The sequence below is a fragment of the Taudactylus pleione genome, unplaced genomic scaffold (assembly GCF_031769625.1).
Source record: "Taudactylus pleione unplaced genomic scaffold, aTauple2 ptg000069l, whole genome shotgun sequence".
Classification (NCBI taxonomy): domain Eukaryota; kingdom Metazoa; phylum Chordata; class Amphibia; order Anura; family Myobatrachidae; genus Taudactylus; species Taudactylus pleione.
Window position 1 is genome coordinate 2884337 of NW_028284471.1, and position 19574 is coordinate 2903910.

General features: G+C 40.0%; 1 protein-coding gene across 4 annotated transcripts in view; it reads right to left on the bottom strand.

The window, feature by feature from the left end:
- RTEL1 (regulator of telomere elongation helicase 1) overlaps positions 1 to 19574 on the bottom strand; it is a 140400-nt gene that overhangs the window by 18375 nt on the left and 102451 nt on the right. For all 4 annotated transcript variants that reach the window (XM_088467037.1, XM_088467035.1, XM_088467036.1 and 1 more), the window contains exon 31: positions 72 to 290. In XM_088467037.1, coding sequence (XP_088323163.1) covers positions 72 to 290 — 219 coding nt within the window. The remainder of the gene's footprint in view (positions 1 to 71; positions 291 to 19574) is intronic.

The window sequence follows — 19574 nt, forward strand, 5'->3', positions numbered from 1 at the left end:
TGAATACACAACTTGACACCTCTCTAATGGAAGTTTAGCAACACAGCCCAAAATTACTGTATAGTTCTCACCTCTCAGTAATTTGTAATGCTCCTGCTTTTCTGTAAGCAGTGCGGCAATCTCACAGATCATAGCATCATAGTTGTCAGTTTTCTTGTAGGATGTGAGGGCTATGGAGAAACGCTGGAAATTAGAGGATCCCAAGGAATCTTTCACCTGTTTCAGGTAAGCAGTCACCTGTGTTTGCTGCTCTTTGTTAGTGGGGCCGACCGCATAATCACTTGCAGGAGCTGTATAGAAGAAACAATATATTTAGACATAATTATAGCTGATTATGCCATTGAGTGTAGGCCTGTTTAGATAAGTGCAGAGCAAGCATTTGCCTGACCTTCAGTTTTTGAGACTGTTGTTATAGACAAAGGGGGAATTCAATTGTGTTATTGCGGCCGCAGCTCCCATCTAAAATGACTGAAGCTATTTAATGGCTTTGGATGCCCATCACTAGCATGGATGTTGTGCACAAAATGGAGGGGATTAGCTGCCTGTCTAAAGAACCAGTTAAAGCTTCGAAAAGCAGAGTGTGGTGTGGTAAGGTGTCCAAAAGCCTTACTTTTGGCGGATTTCCACTTACACCTCAGGAGGCTGTGAGCAGAAATCCGCGATAAGTAATTAGTGCCTGCGGCACAAACAATTGACTAGCTCCCGTCACTTTAGACAGGAGCTGCCGATACCCAAAAACAACTGAATTCACCCCTCAAGAGTTTATTCATAAATCTTGCTCAAATTTACACAATAGAAGCTGAAACATTTTTTTTTCATTTAAAGTTATTATTACCCAAATCTATCAGATTTCAATACCATAGATACCAACAAGTCTTTGCTTTAGTAAAATAAAGATGTACAGGGCTAGATATATCATGCAATATGAAATATTAAAAAATGGAATGGATTTGGTGCATCAACACATTTAATGTAAAACTATATAGTAAAAAAGACATTCATAGAATTATCACTTCATAAAAAGCTGTGGGACACACAGGGAAACGCATCAGGAGCACTCTGTACTGAATTCCTTTATTGCACTGGGACTTTTACACCTTCTTCATAACGCCTGGACCAAGCCTTGAAAACCTTCTTTGGCAATTGCATTTCATCTACAGTGGACTGTCATTCTTCTCGACGCAGTAACCTCATCCCCAAAAGGTTCATCTACAATAAGGGACTACCACCATGCAGGATTGCTTCTGTTAATGAACCCCATGGTTGGACCACAGTGGTAATTATACGAGGCTGTGAGACTACCAAATGTACTATTCATGTTACATCCAATCCATCATTTGCCATTATAGAGAGGCTGTAATAGGAAAAGGTGTTTTGTTGTAATTCATATGATATTTCCCAGATGCTGATATACTATCAAGTATAAATCATGTTATCGATATTTCTATGATGAGATAGAGTTCTACTCAGATTCCTATTTAGGAAATTATTTTATAATTATATGAATGTCCTTTTTACTATATAGTTTTACATTTGTTTTACATTAAATGTGTTGATGCACCAAATCCATTCCTTGATATTTCATATCGCATGATATGTCTAGCGCTGTATATCTTTATTTTACTCTTCCATATATATTCTGAGGTCTTAATAGCCTCAATTATTACAGCTGCTTCAGAAGTACTGCCCTCCGCAGTGCCTGTGCTAGAACCACTTGTTAGTTCTCCGTTCTTTGCAAGTCTTTGCTCTAGACTGGTCAAAGATTTGCATCCGACTGGGAATATTATATATAAAACAAAAAGCCCACATAGCACTATATGGGCATTCAATCTGAATGTTCACAATTGATTTCCTCAACCATCAATACATGTGCGTGTGAGGGGAAAGAATATTCACGAAAGAATGAAAATGATCATGCATACAGTACTTTATTAGAATGACACAAACATTGATTTGATGGGAGGGAACATTTTTTCTGCGCACGGATGTGGTTGGTAAGAGTGCATGATCGGCCAATATGGATCAAATCACAATACAATAATCCCTTTGCTGATCCTGTTAACTGCTGACTGGCAATATAAGTTGTGTATATATATATATATATATATATATATATATATATATATATATATATATATATATATATATATATATATATATATATATACTTAGTCAGATATCTATATACATCATAATGTGGTAGTGACTGGTACAACCTGTGGCCTATTTAATGTCCTTTGTTCAGATAAGGAACAGTGATTCAAGTCTTATGCTCTAATACGTATATTTACATATATGGAAGCGACATGCTTCTGCAAAACCTAGCACGTCCAACTTCATTACTATAAATATTTCCCTGTGCACAATAATAAAGCACAAATGCATTCAGTACACGGTCATGAGTCACAGAGCAGAAAGTGCTTACTCAGTCTCAGTGATAAAGAAAAAAAAAAACAGTCACCTGCAGCAACGTAAAATTTGCAGAGCAGAAAAAAAATAAACACTCCATAAGTCTGCTCATTATCACTGTAGCTACCCCATTGCAAATATATCAAAAGAACATTTACCCGTGGGACGCTTTCAGAAGTGCATTAAAAAAAAAATGTTGAACAAATAAATGCAAACACAATGGATTTAATCATTTTGGCAAGCAAATAATATAGACATAGGGGCATATTCAATTAGCCTTGGGGTTTACCTGGTGGCTAATTACCCCAGCGGACCTATTCAATTAGCGGGGATACCCCGCGTGCGAGACCCCGCAGTCAGACTTTACCTCGCAGCTCATGGAGATGCAAGGTAAAATCTGCGTAAAGACCACCAAACCTATTTTATTGAATAGATTTTCCCTGTGCTGTGGGGATTTTGCCAAGCAATTGGTCGTGGGGTAAACCCTGCAGCTAATTGAATATGCCTAACAGATGTGATAAACTAAACTAAAGAGATAAAAGCTTAATAGTAATACAATAGTTTATGTTCATCAAGGCGGAAATGAGGCCTTAATTCTGAATCATAATGGTCGGTACCAACGTCTACGTTATAAGCAAGATTTTGGAGGCCCTGTAATGGTGTAGACATGCAATTGCACCAAGGTTTTAAATATATTTAGAATAATGTTATTAAGTATATGTACCAAACATTGTAGTAATAATAAAAACAAAAAGGTAGGGGTGGAGGAAACTATGGCGATTTCAAATCTGGCAGTTTTAATAGTACACATAATAAGTCTATATAGATGGTTATCTCAGGTAACAATTTATTAAAAATAAAAATATTTGGTTCAGCTGGGAGATTTTAGTAAAATTGTAGAAGAGTGTACTTTTTATGGATCAGAAGAAAGCCATTCTAGGGCAGGACTACAATGTGTGAATACAGTATCTTAAGCTGGGTACACTCTATATACGTTCTATTGTCCGATATATCATTCTAACGCAGAATGGAGAGATATATATCATACACATCAAATAATGTGTATGCCCAATCCATCGTTCCTGGCCTTTGTTCCTTGAATCTTTTCCATCTGCTGTGCTGCACATCAGATGGGACGATTCCATGGCTGACGCTGTGCCGTTACATGCAGCATGTAACGATACATTGGTACGTCATACAGTCTTCACAAACATTTACGTTTATATAAATGTGACAGGTAGGACCCAGAGCTGATCTAAGCTACAGCTACCTCTAGCTGCTGCCTGCATGCATTGTGATGTCACAATGCAGGTCAGAGCCCTATATAAAGGATGCTCAGCTACTGGCAGCCATTTTGACCTACATTGCTACCATGAATAGTTCCTGCTTTATTTAAGCAACTTTGGAAAACGATTACCGATAAGGACTTTGGAATACATCTTCCAATAAAGGTCCTGTACATCAACACCTTCAGAAAAAGAATCTGAATAACATCTTCAGGTAAGAACTATATAACAACTTTTGGCCTGTCACCCATACCCCTTTAAGCACCTCCTTCCATTTTATCTGCAGTTTTTAATTTTGAAGCAATAGATAAAGCAAATTATTCATCTGATGTGACGGTACATGACTTAAAATGAGTACACACTTGTCACAGACTTTTGATCTTAATGGGTAGGATATGTGGGCATAATACAATTCTACCACTTATGTTTAACTGGTGTCTTGGCTACACCTCTGACCATTCTTCCTCCCAGCATTAACAAGGACAGATGCAGATGGCTGGGCCTCTGACAGCAGATATGCTGCCCTGCAGTACGGTGGGGGCCTGTGGAAAAATGTTAAAATTGGGTGCCTATAGGTTTTGCTATTTCCCTAGTCCTGAGCATAGGTCCTACAGGTAACAAAGTCAATTAGTCTACATCACAATTCCTACCTTTATAGATCCATTAATCTGATAAAGAATCCTTAAAGCGGGAGTTTATATCATCTTTTATTTATAATGTGCTGACATACTACATAGTGCTGCCCACTGAAGGGATTATGACAAAATTACATGCAATGACAGGAAACAAAAGGTAAATCTAGCCCTGCCCCAATGAGCACACAGGCTAAAGTTTGGGGAACGCCAGAGACATAATGAAGGGAATTGTTATTGTTTATTTATAACAATGAAGGGCCAGCTCTACTATATTAGGCAGCTGCCTAGAGCGCCGGGATCTGGGGGTACACCCCTGAGTTGTCTCTGAGGCATCTTTATTGTACTTAATGCAGGCAGCTGCTGTGAAATTTCTAAGATGCCTCCCCCTCCCATGAGGGGCTGGAAAAGGAGTGCATGTGTGTTTGTTTGACTGTGGTGAGAGGGAGAAGGCTGAGGTTTTGCTTAGGGTGCAGAAAAACCTTGCACCAGCCTTTGCTAAAAGAGTGTCTGACTTACTTGATTTATCATAAGAATTTGGTGTAGCCATCATGGTGTTTTTCTGCTCTCTCATAGAAGGACACTTAAACCTTTAGCTTTGATCATGTATTTACAGATGTATTGTAAAAGTGTCTTTTATTGTCTTTATCCAATTTATTTACATGCGTTGCTAAGGTGTGGATACTGTTGAGATTTTTTTATGACAAAGCATAGCTAATATAATCTTGCCTTCTGGTGTGCTTCCCATACTGTAACCATGGGAACATCTGGGGTGGAGTTGTTATCAAGGTACAGTAGTCAGCTAAAACTGATATAGTTGTAATATACTGGAGCTGTTTGTTTCTTTTTGTGGATGGATATTTAGGAAGAATGACCTGCTCGTTATACTACATACTTGCCTACCCTCCTGATTCGGCCGGGAGCTTCCCGAAAATCGTGTGCCGCTCCTGCCCCCCCGGAAAGGCAGGGAAGAGTCATTTTGGCCCTGCACTCTGCTTCACAATGCCGGTAATCTCGGTATTGTGTAGCAGGGGCGTGGCCAAAATGACACAATCGCATGTCCATGCCTCCGCTACGCCACTCAATGCCAGCCACGCCCACCTGCGATGCCGATCTGACTGCCCCCTCCCGGGAAGCCGCAGCAAAAAATCGGCAATCCTGTTAGACAATACAAGTATTCACAGAAATTAGTTTAATAATCTGTCAAAATCATGTCAATTCTAGATCATATATAATGATGGTTTAAGATTGTCTCAAAATCTTTGCACAACAACTTATTTGTTGTAAATTTAACCAGTGTATTGGTCATAATAGTGTAAAAGTAGAATAGCAACTTTTTTTTTTTTTAAGTTCCTCAAACAGCTAAGAGTAAAATGACATGTGCCTTATATGGGGTGCTTAAATGCTTAGCAAAGTTTTTTTTTTTTATTGAAGATACATAGGAAAAAAACATTACATAAGGGTAAATAGTATAGAATAATAAAACAAAAAGGGATAGATTCAACAAAGACAGATCAAGGATACTGATCAGTAGTGCACACATAACCTGCAAAACATCACAAATGCAATTAGAATCAATGCATCATAAAGAACAGTTTCAATTTCTTGTTTTTGTTCAAACAAAAAAACTACACTATGTAGACAAAAGTGATTGGAGACCCTTGCACAAGGGGAATGGTGTGCTCCTGCAGCAGACGCGTGTTCGTGAAGGTATAAAACAAGTAGTATAGAGATGTTTTCAATAACTTTGTGCTCCCTTCATTGTGGCAGTTCTACGAAACAAATGTTTTTATCAGGAGGACAATGCTACCTGTCATGTTTCCAGGGCGACGCTGGACTGGTATACAGAAAGTTTGGTAACCTGAATGGACTGCCCAGCTCAGAGGCCAGATCTTAATTGGAATTATTGGAGAAACTAGTACATTTTAGAATTGGAGTGACGGGTGCATTCTAGGCCGACTCGACCTTCTTCAGTGTCATAGTTGGTCACTGTACTTAAGGCAGATTGGCAAAACATACCGCCTGCTGTTGTCCAGGAACTTGTGGACAGTGTGCCAAGAAGGGTGTCTGCACGTGGTGGATCTACATAGTACCGATGTCAATAAAATCTCGTTGTCTATTTGCTGTCAGTGTCCAATCACTTTTGTCTACATAGTGTATATATTAAACAAATGGAAAAAAAACAGTAAAAAAAAGGAGGGGGAGGGTGAATAAATGACCAACGGGAGACGGAGATGTTGCAAACAAGTAAGCTTTAATTCTAGACTTGGAAAGGCAGAGCCAGTGTAATAGCTTCTTATACAAGGCAAACAACAGTTCAGCTTACATGAGACAGCAGTAAAACCGAGCAGAGTATTCACAGCAAATTAGGGGTTCAGGTTGTCCAGCATAGAGAGGGCTGCCAAAGGTGCAACCTCTCCCTTACATTCCCCCTGACCGACTCACCTAACCAGGTTTTTATACCTTAGTTGGTCTTAATTGAGGAAACTGTGTGCTTCCTCCCTGGCTACAAAAGGTTAACAATTTCCTCAGAATGTAGGAGAGATCCACTCTGCCACAGAGGGACATAAAGGTGGACCACATATGGCTCAGTAAACACAATTCTAAAACAAAATTAGCCCATACCCAAGACAATAACAGAATATTACAATTGCATTGGGGGATCTGTCAACAAAGTTTTATACCGCTTTTTTTACCTAAATTCCAGGTCTGACCTGGAGGTTGGAACAATGTTCCACACCGGATCAGACCCGGAATTTACCCGGCGCCGACCCAGGATTTCACACTGAAGCCGGGTCTGCAGTGACCCTAATCTTCCGGCGTGGAAGTGGACGCTAGATGGCTCACATCATTTACACCTCCACATACCTGCCCCCATCATTTACACCTCCACATACCTGTCTCACATCATTTACACCTCCACATACCTGTCTCACATCATTTACACACCTCCACATACCTGTCCCACATACCTGTCCCACATCACTTACACCTCCTATACCTGTCCCACATCATTTACACCTCCACATACCTGTCTCACATCATTTACACCTTCACATACCTGTCTCACATCATTTACACCTCCACATACCTGTCCTACATCATTTATACACCTCCACATACCTGTCCTACATCATTTATACACCTCCACATACCTGTCCTACATCATTTATACACCTCCACATACCTGTCCTACATCATTTATACACCTCCACATACCTGTCCCACATCACTTACACCTCCAATACCTGTCCCACATCATTTACACCTCCACATACCTGTGGAGCAATTTTTTTTACAACCAGGGAACAGCCTTGATTCTGGTTGATAATATACCCAACACTGCACATTCAGGAGTTAAAAGCAAGTAACTAACCAAATCTAAAGTGCAAATTGTGTTAATTGGACCCAAAACGGTTTCATTTAACAACAATCCCAAAAACAGTGATACATGGATGTATCCAATTTAGCACATTTGGAACATGCTGACATAGAGAAGATATCAATGGGAGGGGTATAAATATCCTCTATAAAAAATCTTTAAAACATTTCCGTGTATGAGATAGCAGGGAGAGTACAAATAGAATAGAGAAGTGCTTAAAACATGGTTGATTCGCTCAAGGTAAGAGTCTGTCTGCCATTGAGTAATACCAATACCATGGTGTCCACCATAATATGGGACTCTTAGTAGTGTGTGTGTGTATATATATATATATATATATATATATATATATATATATATATATATATATATATATATATATAATAAAAAGATTGCACCCCTGCCAACAGTAAAAGAGAGGAAGGCAGTATCTAGCGGATTAACCCACTCCACAGGCAAAAGAATGTATAACACGTTAGACCAGTGGTTCCCAAACTTTTTTGTATCACGGAGCCCTAGAGTGTCGGCATTGTTTTCAGGGCACCCCTAAGCCAAAAGTTTGTTATTGAGAAATTCAGAAAAAAATGTAGTAAAGTGAAGTAAATTGTGCTTACCTGTCATCCTTAGGTTCAGTTATGTGGTGGTGGACAGGTTTGAGCTTCTGTTTGTCTACATATATACATTACATTGACAATAAATAATTTGATTTGGTGATGGACCACCAACCTGAGGCAGCCCTGCAAGTGTTCCAAGGCACCCCAGGGTGTCACGGTGCACAGTTTGGGAACCACTGCGTTAGACACAATGCTGAGCTTGTATAAAAAGGCAAAATTATATGAAGCCAAGAAAGAAAAAAAGAAAAAAAGTGTGATTGGGACAGCAAAAAGGTCGAAGTACATTTATAAATTGATGCACAGTTCGAAGACCTTGGAAAACCCAATGAGGAGGAACCAAGCCAAGTTCAAAATCAACATTACCCAGCAGAGGGAGAATTTCAGAACAAGCATTCAGATTTCATTCCATTCATTGCAAACCGTGTGCCATGCTGACATCAAGAGAAGCTTGCTAAGAGCATCTAAAAAGGCAAACACAAACTAGGGCTAAAAAACTAATTTGCATAGAAGTCAGTGTGCAATCCAAGCCTTAATGTAGCAGCATAATTGTAGATATCAAGCAGGATTTTTCAGTCTTCTGTAATAATTTTAAAGTAGGTTTTTTTTTGTTCCAGTTAATCTCCAAAATGCTGTATCTATTTTCTTTTCATCCAATTTTGTTAATACAATAGGCACAATTTGTAATTAATACAGTATTTTAGGAATGGTGATCAATTTGGTGAGGTCAGCCCTACTTAAGTGTCACACCCATCATGTTCTGCGGTGCCATCTCACAGTTGTCCATGCATCACCTGGTTGTCATCGGCATTCCTGTACTACATTCTCCAAAGTGCCTATTTCACAGAAAGTACTCTGCACTTGCCAAAGAGCCTGTTTCTCAGCAAGAACTCTATTGCCAGTGTGTCTGATTCTCTGCAAGTCCTACACTTATATAAAGCACCATTATATGAGATCCACCTACTAGCACACGCTTGGCTGTGGGTGACTGGTTTACATGTTGAGTGTCTGGTTGCCAGGGCTAGCTCTGAGTCTCAGGGTCCAGTTCAGTGCATCAGTGTGTAGGTTCCAGGTTTGTGCCTGTTCCAGCTCACAATCCTGGCAATGTTGGTGCATCGTTTGGGGGGTGTCCGGCTGATTTCTGCAAATCTGACAGCACTTTTCGACTGTTTGCGTTTTGCCGGGTGCCGTTGTCGCCAATTTGTAATTGAATACAGGGATAAGCGGGGACACGCGCACGGTTCTTTTCTGCAAGGAAAACCAGTGATGACGGCGAAAAGTACTCTACTTTTTGCACCTAATTGAATATGCCCCTTAATCTCTACATGATTTTGTTACAAGAAGCATGCCACACCCTGCTCATAGGTCCTTGGTTTCAGGAATGCATCTATGCTTTCTTTGATTGATTTAGAAAAAATGCAGCACCTATCAAGCTCCATCAGGTTGGATGAGAAGCGTCGGTGCACAGCCATTTTCATCTCTCTCCAGAGATGTTCAATTGGATTCAAGTCTGGGCTCTGGCTGGGCCACTCAAGGACATTCACAGAGTTGTCCTGAAGCCACTCCTTTGATATCTTGGCTGTGTGCTTAGGGTTGTTGTCCTGCTGAAAGATTAACAGTCGCCCCAGTCTGAGGTCAAGAGCGCTCTGGAGCAGGTTTTCATCCAAGATGTCTCTGTACATTGCTGCATTCATCTTTCTCTCTTTCCTGACTAGTCTCCCAGTTCCTGCAGCTGAAAAAAAAAAAAAAACATCCTCGCAGCATGATGCTGCCACCACCATGCTTCACTGTAGGGATGGTATTGACCTTGTGATGAGCGGTGTCTGGTTTCCTTCAAACACAACGCCTGGCATCCACGCCAAAGAGATAAATCTTTGTCTCATGGTGTAATTTAATTTCATTACAAATATATCTGAGAAAAATGTTGTGTTCAATACTTATTTTACTATATATATATATATATATATATATACACATACATACATACATATATATATATATATACACACACACACACACATAGATATATATATATATATATATATACACACACATAGATATATATATATATATATATACACACACACACAAACACACTACCTTGCAAAAGTATTCACCCCCTTTGCAATTTTCAGGTTTTGTTGCTTCACAAACTGGAATTAGAATGGATTGTTTGAAGGTGTGCAACATTTCATTCACAGAACATGCCTACAACTGTGAAGTTGTTTTTTTTTTTTTTTTTTTTTTTTTTTAATATTGTGAATCAATCAACATTTAGGACAACATAACAGAAAACTTCAGTGCGCATAACTATTCACCCCCCTAAAGTCAGTAGTTTGTCGAGCCAACTTTTGCGGCAATTACAGCTGCAAGTCGCTCTCTCTATGAGATTGCCACATCTTGCCCCTGAAATTTTTGCCCATTCCTCAAGGCAAAACTGCTCCAGCTCCTTCATGTTGGATGGTTTCCGCTTGTGAACAGCAATCTTCAAGTCTGACCACAGATTCTCAATTGGTTTGAGATCGGGGCTTTGACTAGGTCATTCCAACACATTTAAAATATTTCCCCTTAAACCACTGGAGTGTAGCTTTAGTAGTATGCTTCGGGTCATTGTCCTACTGGAAGGTGAACCTCCCTCCCAGTCTCAAATCACATGCAGACTGAAACAGGTTTTGCTCAAGAATATCCCTGTATTTAGCACCATCCATCTTTCCCTCGACTCAAATCAGTTCCCAGTCCCTGCTGCTGAAAAACATCCCCACAGCATGATGCTGCCACCACCATGTTTCATTGTGGGGATGGTGTTCTTGGGGTGATGGGATGTGTTTGGTTTGCGCCAGACATAGCGTTTTCCTTGGTGGCCGAAAAGTTAAATTTTAGTCTCATCTGACCAGAGCATCTTCCTCCATACATTTGGGGAGTCACCCACATGCCTTTTGGCAAACTCAAATTGTGTCTTCTTATTTTTATCACTAAGTAATGGCTTTTTTCTGGCAACTCTTCCATAAAGCCCAGCTCTATGGAGTGTACGGCTTATTGTGGTCACATGCACAGATACACCAGTCTCTGCTGTGGAACTCTGCAGCTCCTTCAGGGTTACCTTTGGTCTCTGTGCTGCCTCTCTGATTAATGCCCTCCTGACCCAGTCCGAGTTTTGGTGGGCGGCCCTCTCTTGGCAGGTTTGTTGTGGTACCATGTTCTTTCCATTTTTTTTTTAAATCCAATAATTTATTGATTTTAGTTTTGTAAATACATAAACATTTGCATTAATAAAACAATATAAACTTACAATAATGCATAGAAATTAACAACAAAAGCTATACATGTGTGGTCTCTCTTCTTACTATTCAAATACAACTGTAGGTTACATTCTTTCCTCTGCATACAGATCAAATGTTAAATCTATTAATCTGACATATATAAACATACTAATGACATCAAACACAGCGTTGCATATACATCGATGTGCTCTTATTTCTTGTATCTACACGATAGATAGACAAAAGTCTGCCGCCCCTGAACGATTATATGGGGAATCTAGCCATCTGTCCCATACTCAATAGTATTTCTGTGTTATATCCCTAGCAGTATAAATATATTTTTCACGAGTGGCAACCGCTCCAACCAAAGATTTCCAGGTTTCCAGATTTGGCCCTGTGTTAGCCATCTATTCCCTTGCTATACAAACTTTAGCAAGCGTGCAAAGGTTATTAGTATAGCATATAGCAGGCTTGTCCATAGCATCCACATTTATTACAGCCAATATACATGCCGCAGGGGTAAGAATATCCTGAGGTATGCCCGTAGAGACAATCACCCTGAACACGCTGTGCCAGAAGGAGTTTATTATAGGACATAACCATAACAAATGCCAAAAATTACCGTCTGATGAATTGCATTTGGGACACTTTGAATTCGTCCTTCCCCCTATTCTCATTAACCAGACGGGAGTCATGTATACTCTATGTAATATAAAGTATTGTATCTGCTGATATCTTACAGACATAGTAGCATGACGAGGACTGGCAAGTGCTACACTCCAGTCCTCCTCTGACAATACCCCAACATCAATTTCCCATTGTTGTTTTATGGAAACTAAATCAGACTTATCTGTGATTTATACCAACTTGTTGAACAAACATCATATCAAGCAAACAGCACTAGCAGATTGTAACAAAGATATAATAGGAGATTCCTGTATAGTTAAAGGAGCTACAGAGAATTGGGCATTAATATCATGTCTTAGCTGCAGATAACGAAAGAAAAAATGATTGGGAACATCAAACTCTAGCTGCAATTGATGAAAGGACTTTAAAACCCCCGCCTGAAATATCTGTCCCAGAGACACTACATCCCATTGACCCCAGGCCTCTCTAACCTGTAGAGCAGAGAGCTCCTTAAGGCTATTGGCATGTGCTAACGGCGTATCTTGATCTATGCCTTCCGTCTGCAGTATACGTGAGACAAGTCTCCAAATAGTAATGGCCTGTTTAAATAAGGGTATAGTAACTATGTGTATATTATCACTCAACAGTAGACGTAGCGGTGGTAAACCTGTCTTGGATTGAGCCAGTATAAGGGCAAGTAAGGATTCAGCAGTTTTATCATTTACCCATTCCCATATATGCGATAATTGCGCAGCATAGTAATATAATTTGAAAAGGGGTAGCGCCAAGACACCATACTCACGAGGTCTGGTTAAAGTGTCCAATTGATCCTAACTCTTTTGTTAACCCATAATAATGAGGATAGTAGCCCATCTCTCTGTTTGAAGATATATACCGGAGAATGATTCAAAATATAAAGGATTTAAGGTTGAAGGACCATTTTGACTAGATTTATTCTGCCGTTAAAGTTAGTGGCAATTTACCCCATATCGGGACACTGGACTTGAGATATTCAATCTGTGGCTGTACGTTCAATGATATATACACTTTTGAGGTGTATTAGAGATCCAAATTCCCAAGTATTTAAACGAATCCACCCACTTTAGTAGAAGATTTATAATAGGATCATTGGGGCGAGACCCCCTGAATGGGAGGATACAGGACTTGTCCCAGTTAATTATTAATCCTGAGTATTTGCCCCCAAAAAATCAATAATTTCGAGGGCCTTAGGCATAGATATCTCATATTGCGAGATAACTAGTAGTATATCGTCCGCATAAAGTGCGATTTTGTTTACCCTTGAACCTAGCTGAAACCCATGGATATTTGATTGGGCTCTCATCATACAAGCCAAAGGCTCAATAGCCATAGCAAATAAAATGGGTGACAGTGGGCATCCCTGCCTTGTTCCCCTATAAAGAGGAAATGATGTAGACACAAAACAGTTTACCGACACTCTTGCCATGGGATTCATATATAAGAGTTTTACCCACTTAATATATCCCGGGCCAATACCAAAGCATTCCATGGTTTCCCAAAGAAACAACCGCTCAATCGAATCAAACGCCTTGGCGGCATCCAATAAGACAATAATAGAGGTTTGTGCATCATCCCGTTTTAACTGTATGTAATTGACAGCCGTGGACTTACAAGGTATAAAGCCTGTCTGATCAGAGTGTATCAGTTGGGTTATGACCCGATTAATCCTGGAGGCCAACACCTTTGCTAGGATTTTTACATCTGTGGGGAGGAGTGATATAGGTCTATATGAATCAGGTCGAGTAGTGTCTGTCTGGTTTAGGTAAGACAATTATTAATGCCTCAGACATAGATTTAGATTGTGCATTATTTTCGTACATGCGATTACATAGTTCTAGTAGTTGGGGTACGAGTATTTTGTTGTGTTTTTTGTATAACTCGGACGGGATCCCATCTAACCCTGGGGCTTTACCATTGGGAGACAATTTTAAGGCCACCTCAAATTCCTCTAATGTTAAGGGAGAATCTAGAAAATCTCTCGCCTCTGGGGAGAGTGTCGGAAGTGAAATAGCAGACAAGAATTCTCGCACCTCCATTTGAGTATGGACTAACCTAGTTTTGTACAGTTGACGGTAGTACCTTACAAATTCCTCTGCAATTTCTGGAGTACGCACATATTCAATGTTATCTAAACCAACCAATTTAACCACAGTATTGGATGACTTCTGTTCTATTCGAGCCAGGTTGGCCAAATATGATCCAGGTCAATCACCTGTTGCATAATGTAAATGCGAATTAAAAAGAATCTTATATTGGGCCTTGTCCATCAAGAAATCCTTCCATAATTTTTGGGCATCACACCATGCTCTTTTGTTTGCTTCTGAACCGTTAGAAATATAGGCTAATTCGAAAGATTTGCAGGAAGCTTCCAAATCCAATTCAGTTTTTTTATAGGAAGCCTTTAATTTAGCAACTTACTGAATCAAAGAACCTCTTAGAAATGACTTAAATGTATCCCAGAGAACAGCAACAGCTGCAGTACCACTATTTATTTAAAGAAATTCTTTCCATGCGGCCTCCAACTCTGCTCCAGAGCCCATGCGTGACAACCAGAACTGATTAAATTTCCAATATTGTTGCCCCCTCTGTGCCTCCATGTCCAAACTGTCAGTGGAGAATGGTCGGATATACCCCTAGTCTCATATATTATCCTATTTACTCTTGGCAATAGACCTGTAGTAACTAATGCCATATCTATCCTGGAGAATGATGAGTGTGTATATGAGAAACAAGAATATTCTCTCACACTAGGATATCTCATCCTCCAGGCATCGACCAAGCTCATTCCCTGGACCATACTCGAAAAACCCTTTCCTCTCCCCTGTGTACTAGGAGCAGACACTCTGTGTCTATCCAGCATTGGGTCCATGGTATTATTAAAATCCCCCAGACACAAGGCGGGCGTATCCGGGAATAAGGCCAGAAATTCAACCACCTTTTTGAGAACCTCATGCGAGTATGGTGGTGGAATGTATACCGCCAATAATAATAATGATATAGAGTTAATTTTGCATTTTAGAAAAACGTACCTACCCCAGACATCACACTGCACCTGCTCCATTGAAAACTGGACAGATTTACGAACTAATATCGACACGCCCCTGGATGCAGAAGTGTGTGTAGAATGATATGTCCAAACAAACCACAGCTTTTTTAAAGACATCAGTTTCCTTCCAATCAAATGAGTCTCAGACACACTATATCAGAAGCATACTGTTTTATCTGTCTGAATACTGATGATCTCTTAACTTTATCATTTAAACCCCTCACGTTCCAAGTGAGATATTAACCCTTTGCAATGCTGACATCTGACGTACTTTTGTAAATATTCAAACAGCCTTGAAAACATACAGATGAAGCAACATTGTACCACACATAGCAGAAGGAAACCACTACACATACTAAAATAATAAAATATCCCATATCAACTGATATGAGTCCCACCCCTATTACACCCCCAACCCTGTATACCATACCCAACCTAGGCATACCTTATACCTGAACAACCTACCCCACACTATGAAACTAAACTGGCCTATACAATTATATTATATTGCCTGACTACCGAAAAAAAAAAAAAAAAAGAAGAAAAGTGGAGCAATATATATAATGGCAATAGAACAAAGCACAAAGAGGTCTCCATACACGGAGTCTTCCCCTGGGAATAAACACACAAACTTTATAAAAAAAAAAAAAAAAAATCATCAGTGGAAAATTAGTCAGTACTTAAACAAGCGGGATCACATACAATAATCTAGTTGTAGAAGATTATAAATCCCATCACATAAATGACCTGACTATAGTGCCCATGCATTATGGAATAACAGAAAATAAGAACCTACCCGTAGATATATGATGCCAGTGACAATTGGCCCTTATTTATAAACATACTTCGTCTATTCAAGCAATAAAAGCTTTGAAACCCATAAAATATATATATATATATATATATATATATATATATATATATATATATATATATATATATATATAGTATCTCATAACATTGATAGGATATTTGCTTTGTAACAACACATAAGTATCACAAGATGTCTTGATATCAATCATTGGCCATTGCATCTCTGGCGGGTCTGCGGCGGTTCAGCCAAAGCGCCGCCTCCCTCGGAGTCGTAAAATTTTTTGTTTCACCATCAGCAACTATACGGAGTTTAGATGGGTATAACATGGCATATGAAATATTGAGGACCCGCAGGCGCCTTTTGATCGGGAGAAATTGGGCCCTGTAGTTTTGTATTTCCATAGCGAAATCCGGAAACACTGAAACACGAGTCCCGTTCCATAGTAAAGGACTACTAGTGCGGGCCAGTCTGAGGACAGAGTCCCGGTCATGATAATGCAAGAACTTTGCTATTAGAGTACGCGGTGGTCCCCAGGCGGCAAGGGTCTAGATGGCACCCTGTGAGCTCTCTCAGTTGTAAAATATGGTGAGAAAGAAGTAGGGCCAAACGTATCAGACAGACATTTTTCCAGGAATTTTTCAGGGTTGGGACACTCCTCCTTCTCTGGTAATCCCATGAATCGGACATTGTTGCGCCTTAGGCGTCCCTCCATGTCAGACATTTTCCTCTGCATGGAAAGAAACTGCAAATCCATAGAATCAACTCTAACACTCAGAGGTGTTATCTTATCTTCCAGGGTAGAAGTACGGATTTCCACCTCTCCAACTCTCTCCCGCACATACTGCAGGTCATGGTGTATAATTGAAAGATCTGACTGCACTCTCCCAATTTTTTTCTGATAACCTAGTCTCACGGGCTGTCACTGCCTCGAGAACGCGTTGAAGCGCAGCGTCTGACGGCTCAACCGAGGTCGCCGACTCTGCTGGAGATGTAGGGGGGGGGGGGGGGAGAAATCTCCCCCGTGCAGTAGAAGTGGATTGAGCCGGAGGTACTCTGGAGAATTTCCCCAGCTTTGCTGCAGCAGCAGAATTTTTCCCCATCATGAGGGTGTAGATCGGAGGGTCTTGTCGTATATTACTGTATAGAGCTGGAAATAGGAGTGTAGAGGAATATGTATATATAAAGAGTCCCTCTTTTTGTATAACTGATACAGATGAGAATTGTAAGAGCCACAGTTATCAGGAGATATGGTGAACTAGAGGCTGGATCTGCCTGTATACTTCAGTGGGAGTATGAGAACACTGCCCTTTAATATGAGCACCAGGACTGTGCCCACTTGCAATGTAAGAGGGAGCAACTCCACCTTCTGTCACTTCAGGGAGACCACTGGGTATGCAACCGATCTGCGGACAGCCGCCGGGAAGGAGCGCCTCCTGATATTCACAAGCTGCCGCCGGGACTCTGCACACGCAGGGAAGATGGCCCTGGCGGGACACGTGATCAGGCCCAGTCTCGCACAAACCCCTTTTACCGGGTAATTTAGTCTCTGCAGCCGCCACAAAGCAGCACAGCACGGACCCTGGACCTTCCGCCAGCCAAGCACCTCAATGAAATCCCGGGGGAGCAGTCAGGATATCACCGTCGGATGAATGGGTCCGGAGAGCGCACCAAAGTGTGTGCTATCACATGCTCTCCGTGGCCACGCTCCCATGTTCTTTCCATTTGATGATGATGGATTTGATGGTGCTCCGAGGGATCATCAAAGATTTTGATTTTTTTTTTTTTTTATATAACCCAACCCAGAATTGTACTTCTCAACAACTTTGTCCCTGACTTGTTTGGAGAGCTCCTTGGTCTTCATGGTGTGATGCCTCTTGCTTAGTGGTGTTGCAGCCACTGGGGCCTTTCAGAAAAGGTGTGTTTATACTGACAGATCATGTGACACTTAGATTTCACACAGGTGGACTTCATTTCACTAATTATGTGACTTCTGAAGCTAATTGGTTGCCACAGAACATTTGAGGGGCTTCATAGCAAAGGGGGTGATTACATAAGCACATGCCAATTTTCAGAATTTTATTTAAAAAACTTTTTTTATATATATTTTTCTCATTTCACTTCACCAAATTACACTATTTTGTGCAGATCCATCATATAAAATTCAGATAAAAAAAAATATTACAGGTTGTAATGTAACAAAAGGTAAAAAGCCAAGGGGGGTGAATACTTTTGCAAGGCACTGTAGATATATCTATCTATCTCTATCTTTCCTGCGATTGAAGGACTTTTTCTACATTGCAAGTCTGGTGAGTTCACCTTAATTGACTCTATGCATTTGGAGCTGCTATGCTCTTTCAAGGTTACTACCCCAGCAGTTTTGGATACAGTGACGTGAATGTGGACCTACAATTGCTATATATTACATATATACATAGACTTCATGCAACATTGACTGTCAAAACCAAACACTGTGGCTAATACCACAATTCACAGTAAAACATTGCAAAGGGCAATGCAACATAGTTCAAAGCTTTGCTCTCAGGTGGGACACAGGAGGGTTATCAACTCTCCCAGGAAATTTATCAAAAAATGAAGTCTCCTGTAAATTCTTGAACAGTAGGCAAATATGAAAACAGAACAAGGCTCCCAACAGGAGGGAGGGACATAGATTAACAAAGACACCAGTAAGTATATTGCATGTATTATTGAAATCAATAATTGCCAAGTCACAATGACTGTCTCACAGTATTACTTCCCATTATCAAAACTAAAATAACAAATGTGTCGTTCTTAACTATTCATGACTAATAAAAAGGGAAATTACACATATGACAGAGTCGAAGGACGTAGGATAAAGAACAAATTTTCCCTCTATTAATTTCAGGACATGAAATATGTTGACAATGACTTAGTGATCTTTGGTAGCAACAATAGCAACTTTGAATACCCGCCTGTTCACTGATTTTCTGTCCGCTGACGTCTTCATTAGTCACTGGACTTGCACCCACTCTATGGGGTGTGGTATAAAAGATGGACAGGTAATAGGTTGACAATGTATAGGTTGACACCAAATGGTCGGCAGACAATAGGTCGACAGGTACAAAAAGATTAAAGCAGAAGTTATACGCACAGACCCTCTCTCTATTAAGATAATCCTTACCAATTCACAGATCACAGTCAAATACATAATTTATTGCAGGGAGGTGCTCCCATGAACAAGATAAATCATACAAAAACATAAAAAGCAAAGTGTTCCTATTATGGGGCACTCACAGAATGGCATCAATCTTTAACTAGGAGTTTAGTGCCCCATAGTAAATCTTAAAATAAAACCCTTATTTCATTAAAAGTAACATGCAAAATATTTATTAAATTATTTAAATTTAATATTTTATATTTCATAAAAACAGTGTGCTAGCGAGTTAAAACAGGAATTCTTCAACAGATTTATTATTTAATTCAACAATT